A 13,901-nucleotide genomic window follows, 5' to 3' on the forward strand; every position below is an offset into this window, starting at 1 on the left:
GGATGTTGTGTGTTCCAAACTGCTCTGCACTTTCTCAACCACAGCTATATCACTTCAAAAGCTTAGCCACTGAACTGTTTATTTATGGGCCGCGCAGCACTGATTGTACGGCAAAACCATTTGTTCGCCGGAATGGCGCTCGATGCTCGCACTACCTTCTTTGGCTGTTGCTTAATTGCTTTCTTTGCTCAAGGGTGTCATCTAGTGGCCTTAAACGCAACGGTTCGACAGAAAAGATGCACACAACTAAAAAAAAACAAAAAAAAACACAAAGATTTAAACAGCAGATTCTCCGCCTGTCTTTGTTCCTGGTTTGAGTTTCACACAGCTGCATGCGAAGAGACCTGTGATGATTTGTAGCGCTATAATGGCTCTTCCTCCTCCTCACCTCTCCTCCCAGACTATGAGATAACAGTTCTCATCTTACGTTGATCATCGGCAGCAGAGGCTAAGCAGGGGTTTGCCCGTGTCGATGGGGGGCACAGAGTTGACCTAAAGGTGGAGGAGGCGAGGCGTGAATGGGTGGAGGACAAGCAGGTGTCCAAAGCTCCCCCGGCTGCAGGCAGGTGCACAGCACCTGTGTAACATGTGCTCCTGTGTATTTCCAAGGACTGCAGAGCTCTGACTGCCAGCTGTGCTCTCTGAAGTTTTTCCCTCTCACCCTCGCACACTTATCACCTCGGCCTCCCGAAGCACATCAATGCTCCCCTTCCTAACAGGCACAGCACACACTTCTGTCAGATTACACGCAAAGCCTTGGCTAATGTTACCGGTCAAAAGGTGACTCATCAAGCGCTGTGGATCATTGGCAAACAGATGTGTTCAGCATGACTCCCATTAGATCTAATAAGAACACTGTGATAGATGCACTGCTGTGTTTTGAGTGGCCTTTGAGTGGAACATTAATCAACAGACCCGTTGTGTTTTTGTTTGATCATTTTCATGGTAAAATGTAATGGTTGCTGCTTGTTTTGATAATGTGAAGCACTTTGAACTGGCTTGTTGCTGAAATGTGCTATACGAATAAACTTGACTTGACTTGACACACAGTTGGGAAAGAATCGCTGCCAAACCTGAATTTCCAATGAAGGAAAATTAAAGTTTAATCCTATGAAAGCAACCTGGGGCTACATGTATGGAAGAATCTGAAAGGAAACTTGTTAGAAGCTGCAAAAGACTTGAAACATCAGCAGATGTTGACACAATGACACTTAGCGTACGGCCAGACCTGCGGCGGAACAGCTTACACATATCTATGTGTCATAACGTCCCAGTCAAAGTCCAAACTTTAATCTGATTACGGTGTTTTCCTGTTTTGTTTTCTGAATATATAGAATTTACATCGCAATAAAGGTGGTAAAAATCATAAAATGATATATTTTGGCCTCAATTTCTCTTCAGTGCAAAAAGTTCTCGTAATATAAACATTTTATATTCACTTTATGGTGCACCAGCCGACTCAGCACATTAAGGGTGACTGTCAGACCGAGGGGAGTTTAATCAGAAATCATCGTTCCATAACAGTGGCCGTCTCCTCCTATGGGGAGTTCCCCTTTGAGAAAAGGAGGAGAGATCAGAGGTGAAGGAGAAACCTGGAGGTGGGATGGTGCAGAGTAATGCAGGGCTGCTTAGAAAACGAGAACTGAACCCAGTTCCCGTAAGACGTTCACACAAACTCATCACTAACATCGATGCTCTATTAATTTTAAGCTTTTGAGGTCCCACTCTTTTTTTTTTCCTCATTTTGTTCTAAAAAGCAATACCATACACAACTCCGGTGATGCTTAAGAGCAACGCATAAGTTTGGCTTTATTGTGGATTTTCTCCAAACCACTATGATTTATTCCACCCATTTTACATGGCGGAATGGTTCTAAGACAAACATCCTCACTGATTTTTAAAAACAACCAATGGGTGTACAGATTTGAATTTATTGTGTATTTTCTCTAATCCAAAGAGGTCCAAATGATACACACAGGCTCAAGTAGATGGTACACATAAACTCTGACTAATAGCACCAAAGAAGGTTCCACAGAAACCAGTGGATTTTTGTGGCCGTAAACAAAGTCCGAGCAGAAGTACGGCTGGATATCTGACCACTCCTGTTAGAAACGGTGGAGCTAATTGAAACTAGTGGTTTCCTGGCTTTTAAGTGAAGTCCACAAATCATCCATAGGGTTGAGGACCTCAATATTTTATCCATTCCAAACCAGTTCTGACATGTGTTTGGATCACTTTGCTCTTTGTGCCAAAGCTTCAGCCGTTTAGCTGTTCATTTGAGGTGAAGTTGTAAAGAATTTGAAGGTGGCATCTATCTTTTATTTACTCAAACCACTTACTGCTATGAACAGTACAAATGGGCGAGAAACAAGCAAAGAGCATTGAGCTACTGTTACCATGTTTACCAGGTCATACTTTGATCCCAAGCTTTGAATGTCTCATCTGAAGTCATGGAAACATTCCTCTTATCGTTCTGTAATATAAGCATTTCTGTAAAAGATAAATCCACCCATGCATGAAGGTGTCAATTTCAGAGAAAGGACGTCTTTTTTGGTTGGTACCGATTCAGCTCATGTTTATGTGAACCTTGAAACAAGACGTTTGAAACAATGATCTCAAACACATAAAAACTGGTTTTGAAAAGGACTTTAATGCCTCGATTCCACTGAGCGGAACGGTCAGTGAGGTTCGGCTAGTTTATGGTCCGCCACATTCAGGAGAGCATTTCCACCACCTGTTGAATTCTCACTGGGCAGGTGGGTTAAACCCAAAATGCCTAGTGAGACAAAGAACGTAATAATTCAGACTCTTCTGGGGACTTTTGTTCCAAAAAAAGTAACTAGCCAAAGCAAACGCAGGCAGCTGAGTCCTGCATACACAATGCCACTGCCAGTTGATTTCCCTTAAATTCACAGTTTGGAAGTAAATATAAAATATTCTTTGAAATAAATCACTGCTTTCTATTTTAGTCTTGTCAAATTGTTAATGAAGACTGTAAATAAAAATGTTTTAAATAATTGTCTTACTGTAACTTTTCGTAGATTTCTAAAGGGTCCATTGGGTTAAAAACCCAATGAAACTTAAGAAAACTTAAAAAGTTCATATTTTATTCTAAAACATATTTAATGAGCTTAATGTCCAACTATTGTCACTTCTACAGCAGAATGTTTGCCCACTATGAACACTATATAAATAGAAAAAGAAAATAATTAAAGCCGACATTGGTAATTATCAGCCAAACAAATGGTTACGGTGTGTGACTATTGTGAACAATTCTGGCTTCAAGCTTCTGGATTGTCACTGAAAGACATCAAGAAACTGCTCTACTGCAGCGAGTGTCCAGCGTAAAACAAAACCAGATCTTACGTGAGCATAAACACATTCACAAACAGAATTTCCTCAACGTCTGGACAGCATTACGTGGTGTGTGGAGAGGACCCCGCCCCCGCCTCCCTCCACACATCCCCTCGCCCTAATTATCGTCTGCATCATTGGAGACCGAGCGCTCTCAAGGACTCGTTTTATCACTAATGTGGCGGCAGCACAAACGCAGCGCCGCTCAGCCACAGTGACAGGACGACTTTCTGCAACATGAAATCTACAACGACACGACCGATAAGAAGAGCATAAGAGGAGGCTTTTTTTAATGTAACATTTGATTTTACATGATGATGATGATGATGATAATGATGATGATGATGACGGATAACAAAAGGCCGCTGTGGGAACTATAAGCAGTGTTCACCACAAATGACGGGGAGCTGAGTATCATGTGATGGCGCTTTGAACTCTCCCCATGAAGTCGGGAGAAGAAGGAAGCGCAGCGGAAACGCAGAGACCCACCCGATAAACAGACAGACGGGGTAATGTTGTCGAAGGCGTGCCCAGTCGCCGTGCCGACAGGAACAGGGCGTTGGGCAGCGTATGAACCGTGGCAGGAAAACAACAGGAGCTGCTCACCAAATGTATGGGCAAGTTCTCACTAATAGCTTAGCATTAGTATTAGCGCGGCTTGCTTTACTTAAAAAGCGATCCCTGGCGGAACCAACTCGAGAGCACAAAGACTTAACTGTGAGATTTCCAAAAAGCTGCCAACATTTCCAGACCCAGCCTGTTTAATGGCTTGAAAGGTTGAAATCTCAAAAAGACAAGACTAAGAAACAGCAACTTTTAGTTCAGTCTTCCTGTTGTTTGTTTAAAGTCCTGCTCTCTCTCGTTCCCACACAGCCTGAATGACATGACATAGAAAACGTTTGTTTCCTTTCGATTAACTTATTATATCTCGGTACTTCGTCCAACTTCTTAATCACCTAACTAGCAGCATCCAGACTGAGTGTTGTTCTTACCACATCCTGGGAGCGCCGCGATATGATTAGTGTACACATCAAAAAAAAAGATCAGGTTTCTGAGTTTCTGATTTCTCTGTACATCTCTAACAAACAGATAAGAGATACTATATTTATTTATGTTAGATCATTTGCAAGATCTTAGAATTCAATTCTAAGATTTTATAATTATAAGCTAGTCATTATATTAAAAAAAAGATTTTTTTTGTCACTTTATTGACATTTTTTTTGTCCTTTTATTAGCAAAGTAGTACAAATAATAGCAACATTATTAAGATCAAAGATAACCAAAATTAAAAATGTTTTTTTTTTTTTTTTTAAACTCAAAAAAGATTCCTTGCTATTTTAGGGCCTTTGTGTCTTCACTTTCCACTGACGTCTGATTTTGTGTCGTCCTTGGCAGACCTTTTGTTTAGTCCGCTGAAATACTTCTCTCTGAAGGCGTTGTGTCCCTGGTAGGGGATGAAGCGGGGGTCTGAGAGATGAGCCAGGCTGTCCAGTTCCTGTAGAACAAAACAACAATATCTGGGCTATTATTGTGCTTAACATGTAACCGTCAAGCCTAAGTTCAAGCAACTATTTCACAAATCTGTATGAAAAAGGACAAAGAGGTGTATAACAGGTGGTAATTTTGTTTTTCCTCTTAAGAAAAAAAAAAGAGAAACAATGTGTAGTTTCCCGTGTTTACATTCTAAATGCATGACTAAATTATATCAACTGTTTCCTCCTTATAAAGACGTTTGTGTTGGCTGGAAGCTAGCTGCTGATCTGCGGAGCCATCGGGGGAGGAAGAGGGATGCTGGGAAGAGGAATAATGAGGTGAGTTGAGCTGGAAGTGCTGTAATATGTTTGTACCTCCTCTCGTTTGCTCGCAGACGCTGCCAAGCAACCTGGAAACATTTTCCATGATCATTCAGAGGAAACAACCTCACCATGAACCCAAATTAAAGAGCCCATATTATGCTCAATTTACAGTGTGCAGTGTTATTTTGGCAGTCCACAGAGAGAGTTTACCTCCTTTAATGTTAGGGGGGGCGGGGAGGAAATAAAAATAAAGCGGTTTTGCTGTTGCACATCTTCTCACCAATTAATAACATTCTTTGTTCCTAAAGGCCAAAAAAAAAAAAAACATAATTTGCCTCCCTAACATTATTAATGGTAAAAAAAAACAAAACAACAACTGTATGATAAAGACCACAGTCACAACCTTGTTGTGTTTAATATTCACTATTGTGTTATTGTTTGCATTTTCTTAAAAGTGCAAACAATAAAATTCAATGGCAGGACAATATCTCGAAAAGGTGTTATCGTAACAATCTCGATAATATCACCGTCTTCAACGCATAAGCAGACTCAGACCTGACTCTAAAGGAAGCAGAAATGCTAAAGATGAGTCAGGTAGTTTGGAAAGGAAATGGCATCAGCAAGAAGAGATGGTAATTGTTAGTCCAAATTAATTTAGTTCATTCAGCGTTCACCGGTGGTTTCCTATTGCTGGTGATTCACGGCATCCTGCAGTCACACTCAGTGTGTAAAAGAGCAGCAGCATTATGGCTGCGGCAGCATTATCAAGTACAGCCAGTAAAATGAAATGACGTGGAGCAAAGCTTCCTGTTTCATGGTGAGTAAAACTAGAAATCAGCAGGAATTATGAGACCCTTTCCAAAGACAAAAACAAACAAACAAAAAAAAAAACACTTGTTTTTTTGTAAAGAAAGAAAAAAAACGACTGTTGCTATAGATTTAGACAAGTCACAGAAGAAAAGCTTGGATTCAATGCAAAAGATGGCGAAAGTAACGATGACGCCATCTTGTCTTGTGGGAAAGAACAGCATTGCCATCCCAAAAACAGTGCGCACATTTATAAAATTACCAAGAACAGTTTGAAAAGAAATAATTGCTCGAGTTTACATTCTGCAGATCCATAAACATATTCAGGCATTTGGATGGAGTCTCGCTTCTGCAGACACCGATTACGATGCACAAAATGCAAAAAGTAAGGAAAATGTTGTTTTTATCAAAACTTATGTCATCACTGTAATTTTAAACCAACAATAATGCCATCACATGGTTTTCAAACATCGTACCCTCCTGGAGATGGCTGACAATTTAGAAATAATTTTAGTGTAAGGTATATTTTACTTTATTTCTCCAAAGAATAAAACCCTATTTTACCAAGCTTTTCAGCGTTACTTCTCTCAATCTCTCGAGGAGCGTGATGTCACTTCCGCTCTTAAATTTGGTAGTATTTGGTTGTTGTTTTTTTTATTAAACTGAGCTGAAATAATGGGTAACAGTTCATTTCTGAATTTGCAGAAAACCAGCAGCTGAAAATGTAAATCACAGTTGAGTGTTTTTGTCACTGGACGAAGCAAATTCAGACTTTTTTTTTTTTTTTTTAAATCAATATGCTACTACTGAAAAAAGCTACAAGCTTAGCAGAAGAAGCCCGTTTCAGCTACTGGATGGAAAATGTCAGTATTGGCGGATATTTAAATTCATTTACGGAGAGCGGGCTGGAAACTGACATTTCTAAATCAAACGAATCTTTTTCCGACTAGAAATCAAATGTTGAAAGGAATAAGGCCATGTCATTTACCACAGAAACACAGAAAGAGCGTGAACACACACGCACGCACACACGTCAAAGTGAAGCAAACATTTGCTTGGGAAACATCAAGCTGGGAAGCCTGATTAAAGCGTGCAGATAGGAGCACTCTGAAAGCCATTTGGAAAGAAAAGAAAAACGCAACCTGAGACAGATACCGCTCAGATAACATCACACAACTCTGTGTTTGTGTGCGCATGTTATACAGCGCCGTTCATGGGAGCAATTTTGTGGGTTTTGAAGTGGACTGGATGTCAGATCCAAAGACGGATTGTTTTCCATACGACGTGTGATTAAGCCATTTAGGGTTCCAGTATAAAAGAAATGAGCCAATCACAGCCAGATGGCGAGGATTTGCTGCAGACAGAAATACAGACACCGTCACTTCCAGCGGGATGTCATGTGAAAACAAACACGCGTCCTGCATACGCTCGTTCGGAACATGCTCACACGGTTACACAAACGGAGCACTTCTGTAAAATACAATGACTGCATTAAGGAACGGAGGGGGTGGCACACACGTGTTTTCACTTTGCATACATGTTTCTGATCGAGCACACACACCTATATACATACACACACAAAAACATCAAACATTTCTGCTGCTCACACGATGCTAATAAGTAATAATATGATCATCTGTAAAGCAAAGACATAGTTATAACACGGCTGCACTTCCAGAACAGGAAAAAAAAAGCAAAGTTAGAACCAAGCAGGTACAGCAAAGGAACGGATTTACTTGATTATCTCAGTGACACTTTACCTGACATATCAACCGCCATGAAGCTGAGGGCGTTTTCATGAATGTTTACGACTGTTGTCATGAAGTGTCATTTGGTAAACAATGACACTTTTAATGCAAAGTTGGATTAAAAGTCCGTTAAAAGAGTCAACTTTGCATTAAAAGTGTCATTATCTACCAACTGACACTTTATGACAACAGTCGTAAACATTCATAAAGACTCTTTCCTATTCATGTCATGTCAGTCACACCCTGTTAAATAAAGTGTTACCATTATTTCTATCTTATTAATTAATCATTTGACTTGACTGGGGCTCGTCATATCAGCCCTTCTCCATTTGACAACTGTGAATCAGAGGTGACAGCCCGTAATCTTTGCAGAAAGGACCTAAAAATAAAAAGTTGTTTTGAGATCACAAACAATTTAACATCCTTTTCTATATTCTGCACCAGGTTTGTTGAATTAAAATGTAAGGTAGTTTTATGACTCCCGTAAATGATATTTACCAGATGGAGGTCATTTGGAGTCATTTCAGCATTACAGGTCTCGTCGTTTGTCTCATTCTGTGAGATTCAACTGACCCAAACCAGGGATAGAAATCTAAATAAGTATTTCAAATTATACTGGCGTATCAAACTGAATTATGCGCACGAGCAGAAGCCATAGAAATATTTAACAACATGAGCGAGGGCAAATCGACCCGCCGCGGTTTGACTGTGCTGGAACACACTGGGTCTTATTCATCCGTTCCTTCTTTTTTTTTTTTTTTTTGCTTTATCCAACAAAAAGATTTACAAAAAGCATCGGACCAGCAACTCCTCGTATTCCAACTAGAAAAACATCGGAATTTTAATTCCCATAAACACTTTGGATTTCCAGCTTTCGGGCTGACATTTTCCGCCAGCACTTACCTCTGGCTCCTTAATTTTTTCCATGGTGATTAGTCGCCGTGACGTGTGGCTGGAGAGCGTCTGCTCGCAGTTACTGATGAGGAGAAGGCAAGGATGAAGAGGAACCATCTCCTCGCAGTACCTGGGAAACGGACAACAGGACACATTCAGCAAGGTGATCGTCCTCCGAGCAGAGACACAAGGAGTGGACTGATTCAGAGTACATTTAAGTTATGAAAAGAAAAACTGAATGACTGGAAACATTTGAGTTACTGGACTAAGGAAAGATTTACAGCAAAGGCCTTATTTTCTCTGTGTTGCTCTCTTTCTCTAATAAACACCATCTGCTCCGGCAGTGCAGTGAGATCACAGCTTGTAAGCTTGTGAAGGTTTTGTTGGGTGCAAAGAAGAAGGTGGAAAAAGTGAATCTGAGCTGACAGGTTGACTGCTCGCTCCATCATCACCGGGCCAGTCCACGCTAAGGCCTATTAACCGAGCATGATGTATGCGTTTGCGCGTTTGTGTCAAGTAGCACTTTCTCCACACCGCCACCGGCGTAGCGACAGTCCCGACAACTCATAAGCCAGATTTCGACGTCACCGTTTCGCCCCGTTTCCTTGGCCGCACGTGGGACTCGCCACTGATGGGGATGTTTGGTTGCTATGGGAACGGCTGGTGATGCAGCCAAAGGATAATCCTGCGCTGCCTATCAGAAAGAGTCAATGCGGAGAGAGGAGTCCGACCTACTTTTTTTTCACCCCCCCCAATCAGACTTCTGGGTTTGTGTAAATAACAAAGTCGTTAAAAACAGTTCTGCTCTCAGAGGTTCTTCTCCAGTCAAACTCATTTATTAGCATCCTGAGTTAACCAAAGGAGCGTAAGAATGATTGCCTATTTAAAGTTTGGTTGTTAACTTTTGTTTCCTCATGCATTAAAATGCTCCTTCACACTGCACTGAGACATGCCAATAAATATCATCAAAACAATCTTTTGCTCCTTTACAGCTTTGAGCACAAACAAAAGTTTGTGGTGAGTTCTTGGTGGTTCAATATTATGATATGGTTCAATATTATTATTTGTAATTATAGGCAATGAGAGCGTTGCACTATGTTCGAATCACTGTGCAGGAGGGCACGCTGGATGCACTCTGTTTGGAAAACCCCCTTCACCTGCATCTTCTCATTAACTTATTAAAGTCCAGATGGTGTTTCCTCCCCTACAGCGAGGCTGAAACTGCTGATGAAGGAGCAGAAACCCCCAGCGCTTTTTGAGATTGGAGCAATTTTGGAATAAGGAAACAACTCGATGCAGACCTGAAGCCCATTTCAGTAGCGCTACGGCAGGACGGCTGGGAGGAGCAGAAGAAAAAGTTCCTTACTAAGTACTAAGAGTGCAGCATGGCCATGATTATCTTTAAACTGGCATTAGGCTTTACAGAGTTGTTGTTTTCTAGCCACGTCTGAACAGCCTTTCGAAGTCCTGGAGACTGTGTGGCGGTGTTCATCCAGTGTGAAGGCGACTTAAGTCCTTGATCTGTTTCACAATTTCACTAAATGTTTGTTAAAGGATTTGCTATGCGTGACTTCCAGGACCAAGAACCGGTTAATCAAAATAGAAAAAAAAAAATCCTCAAACATCATTCTTTACACAAGTTTTTTTTCCTAACAATGCACCATTTACATCTTGGCTTTGCGTATTTATGTTGCAGCTGGGTAACTTTATGGCAGAGATGACGGATGCAACATCATCCATCTTTATCCTTTTCTCTACTTCATTTATTATTTTTCAGGGGCAAAAATGGAGGAAAGTCGAAGCAGTTCAACAAAGTCTAGACGCTGTCTTGGTGAAAGGACTTCATGTCACCTGTCATCACACACACACACACACATACACACTTACAGCTCTTTATTGTCATGAAGCGGCCAGACGTGGTTCTATCATGGCCACAGATTCATGCTTGCATATGTTGGTTGGAGGGGGCGATTGAAACCTGATAGGGTTCCCCGTAGAGCCTCCAGATAGGGCCCAGGAGACAGGCTACGTCTGGCCTTACACACATACACACACACACACACGCACGCACACACACGCGCGTGCGCACGCAGACACAAACATTCTCAAAACACAAAGGTCAGCCTGCAGACCGTAGAGACAGATAATTCATATATCTGTCCTGCCTACTCGGCCTCGCGTGTTTATTTTGGCACAGGCCCGGTTGCCGAGGACTGATGGGATGACGTGTGAACATGATGGCACAAACATTAGCTCAAGTGCAAGACCACACACGCTCACGCATGTATGAAAATCCATGCAGTTAAGCAAACTGCTATTACCTTTTACGCTGAATGTTCTCCCTGCCTCTTCCGAAGCTGCACGACGCGCGATTATCTCATCTCCTCCGAAACCTTATAATCAGCGCTCAAAAAAAAAAAAAAAAAAACTGCAGGCCCTTTGGGCTTTTCCTGCCCAGAAGGGCCGTTGATGCTGCAGCCTGTTGCGGTTCGCACCTTTACAGCTGAACACCTGCACTCCTTCCCTTTGCTGCGTCGCACGGCGCTTCTAACAATGATGGACTTTGTTTCAGAGGAGCCATCTTGCTCAGACAGCCTATAAAGTGGCTCGGCGGTGTCAGTTGTGGTTTGCCGAGGCCCAGCTGTACTGCTGGAAACACCTCGACACACCTGTACATTATTTTTGCGCAGACACTGTCATTTATTTACACGTGTGACTGGAGAGTGATCGTGACTCCACTGAAGGGCATGATGGGAAAACTACAGAGAAGGCCTACGGAAAGTCCTTTGTGATACACGGCTTTATTTTTAGTGCTTGTGTGACATCTACTTTATCATAACGGGCAAAGTGAAGAGCTCGTGTAAACTTTGTGCGCAAAGCGAGCGAGAATCAAGCAGTCCGGGTTTATGATACGAGGCTGCCCCCTACTGGTAACAAGTTTTATTGTTTTTCAAAACAACATTTGAGATACATTTTCATTTTTACGAGCTTGTAAAGCTCAAATATTAATTCAAGTTGGCTTAAAGAAGAAATACTCAAAATAGTTTAAAGTGCAAAGATGATTTGATCGTAAAAAAAAAAAAATCTGTCACACTTTTATCTAATAAGCTAAATGTGACCTGTTTCTCTTTCTGTTTGATAATGCTACATGTTATAAACTTGTCTTCATCTACTAATAGTTCCTTCATATTATCACTTGAAAAAGTTGATAAGTCGTTTCCCCCCGGTCAGGATTAGCTCATAAGTTTTTGTTGTTTGAATTTTTCAATGCCTGCTGTGCTTATTTTTATTTTTTATTTTTTTTGTAAAGGTTTCTGTTGCCCTCATTGTGTATAAATGATGTTCTATGAATAAAGACGGCTTAACAGATTTTGCTTTTACGTGGTTGCATTTTCATGGACGCTCTACTTCCATCTGTTAACCACTGACTTTCACATAACAAGCAGTACAATCTCTCTTGACCGAAGAGTTGGAGCTGTGGACGTCCTGGGAGCTGAACTGGCTGTGCGTCGTTATTAGCGGATGAGATCGTGTGTGTTACTCACTCTGGCCTGTGTACAGGCAGCCAATAGACAAGCCTCCCACCCAAGACAAGATGGTGGGCAGCGAAGCTCAACAGATCCGTAAAGATGTCACTCAGGTGGTACGGCTGTGAGACAGGTACGTGGGACTCCGAGTATCTGTGGAAGAGATTCGCGAGAACGAGGGTTCAAGTCTTGATGCAGAAAACTTTAAAAAGAAATGTATTTATTTGTACATAAAACTAATAAGTTAAAGTCAATTTATTTCTTGTATAATAGCATTTTAGTGCAACTTACAGCCCATCAGGGGATTTAATAATGTCCTTATGGGAGCCAGTCCTTCTGGTTGACTCTCTAATCCCGTATGGAGCTGGAAAAAAAAAACATATGAAAAGGAACATAGTAAGCAACAAGAAAGCAAAAAGTTACATAAATTAATAAATATATATATTTTTAGAAGATCAAGAAAGATCTTCTAAAACAGCTCAATATCTTCCTGTTAGAAAAGAAGAACACGACCGATTCGCAGATTCCGGTAGGAAGTTGCGAGATTTTTGTTTTTAATTGAAACGCTCAACATACCACTGCAAAAACATCAGGCCCGCAGCATCACACATGGTCCGACGTGCTTAACTGTGAGTCTGAAGAATTTTCCACTTTAATCCTTTTTTTTCGAGTGTTTATCGTCAAATTAGAAAAAAAAAATTTCCAAGGTGTTTAAATGGCTGCTTGCATATTAAAAGGATTCAGACACAATATAGTTACAGCAGAAATGTTGTGGTATAGGCCAAGCCTCTCAAAAAAATTAATAAATAAATAAGTAAAAATACAGAAGTATTTGTTTTGTTAAAAGCTGAAACAAAAAGAATTAAAGGCAATGCCAAGTAAACAAGTTATAAGCAGCGATATCAAACGTTTCCTCCTACTTGTTGTGTTTAATCTTATTCTTTCTGACCTGGACTAAGCGACTTCTAAAATTCTGCAACCTTTGAACGAATGAACAGAGAACCTACGGTCAGTGACGATGGCGTCAAACAGAGCTGCCTTCCTCCACACCGGCTTGGACGCGTCAGACACCATCACGTCCACGTACATGTCCTCTTTTCCGTACTGCCGGAGGTTGGCTCGGATGTTCTCATCGGGACCTCGCCACTTCTGGTTTTTACGACTGGACCGGCCTGGAGTGTGAGACAAAAGACGCTGTCGATGCGGGACATTTTCAACAGCAGTAAAAGGTATAAAATAATAAATGAAAAAGAAACACACAGAGAAGATGCGCTAACTGCAGCTGAGGGAAGAGCCGTACCTTTTCCGTGAATAGTGTTGTAATCGATGTCTGTTCCACACACGTACGCTCCAAAATGAGAACACGCAACCAAAAGGCTCCCTGCGACCGAATGAAGGAGGCTGTGAAGGGCATTTCCTGACCCAGTCTCTGTCCAAAGCTGCATGCTTCAGAGAGGATCTTACCTGTGCCTACGAATGGGTCAAAAACAAGGTCGTTGTCTTTGGCCTTTGCGTGGTTGGCCATGATGAACGACAGGCCAGCGTCCATGCTGGTGTTCCCGATGAAATGTCTGTTCTTCACACTGTAGGAGCGAATCAGTTCCCGCTGACCGTCTGCTATCTGAGGCGCAGGTGTGGAAATGAAATCACATTAACACTTATTGTAGTTCAATGCAAAAAAAAAAAAAAAAAAGGGTAGATTAATCCCCAGCACCTTCCAAAAGTATTCATTCCTCTTGAGTTTTTTTTTTTTTTTTTTTTTTAAAAAAAAAAAA

At 41.3% G+C, this 13,901-nt stretch overlaps 1 protein-coding gene and 1 long non-coding RNA gene across 2 annotated transcripts in view; one reads left to right on the top strand and one right to left on the bottom strand.

Moving 5' to 3' along the window:
- The first annotated feature begins 1,285 nt into the window (after positions 1 to 1,285).
- Positions 1,286 to 6,013, top strand: LOC103137050 (uncharacterized). The gene is made up of 2 exons (XR_476091.2): positions 1,286 to 3,965; positions 5,083 to 6,013. It is a non-coding gene; the product is annotated as an uncharacterized LOC103137050 (long non-coding RNA).
- Positions 4,546 to 13,901, bottom strand: part of trmt11 (tRNA methyltransferase 11 homolog) — an 11,560-nt gene continuing 2,204 nt past the window's right edge. Inside the window, exons 7-13 of the mRNA XM_007550498.2 lie at positions 13,591 to 13,747; positions 13,427 to 13,507; positions 13,134 to 13,298; positions 12,418 to 12,490; positions 12,145 to 12,279; positions 8,609 to 8,729; positions 4,546 to 4,849 (exon numbers count right to left, since the gene is read on the bottom strand). Coding sequence (XP_007550560.1) covers positions 4,709 to 4,849; positions 8,609 to 8,729; positions 12,145 to 12,279; positions 12,418 to 12,490; positions 13,134 to 13,298; positions 13,427 to 13,507; positions 13,591 to 13,747 — 873 coding nt within the window. The 3' untranslated portion in view covers positions 4,546 to 4,708. The remainder of the gene's footprint in view (positions 4,850 to 8,608; positions 8,730 to 12,144; positions 12,280 to 12,417; positions 12,491 to 13,133; positions 13,299 to 13,426; positions 13,508 to 13,590; positions 13,748 to 13,901) is intronic.

Source organism: Poecilia formosa, unplaced genomic scaffold (genome assembly GCF_000485575.1).
Source record: "Poecilia formosa unplaced genomic scaffold, Poecilia_formosa-5.1.2 Scaffold0, whole genome shotgun sequence".
Taxonomy (NCBI): Eukaryota; Metazoa; Chordata; class Actinopteri; order Cyprinodontiformes; family Poeciliidae; genus Poecilia; species Poecilia formosa.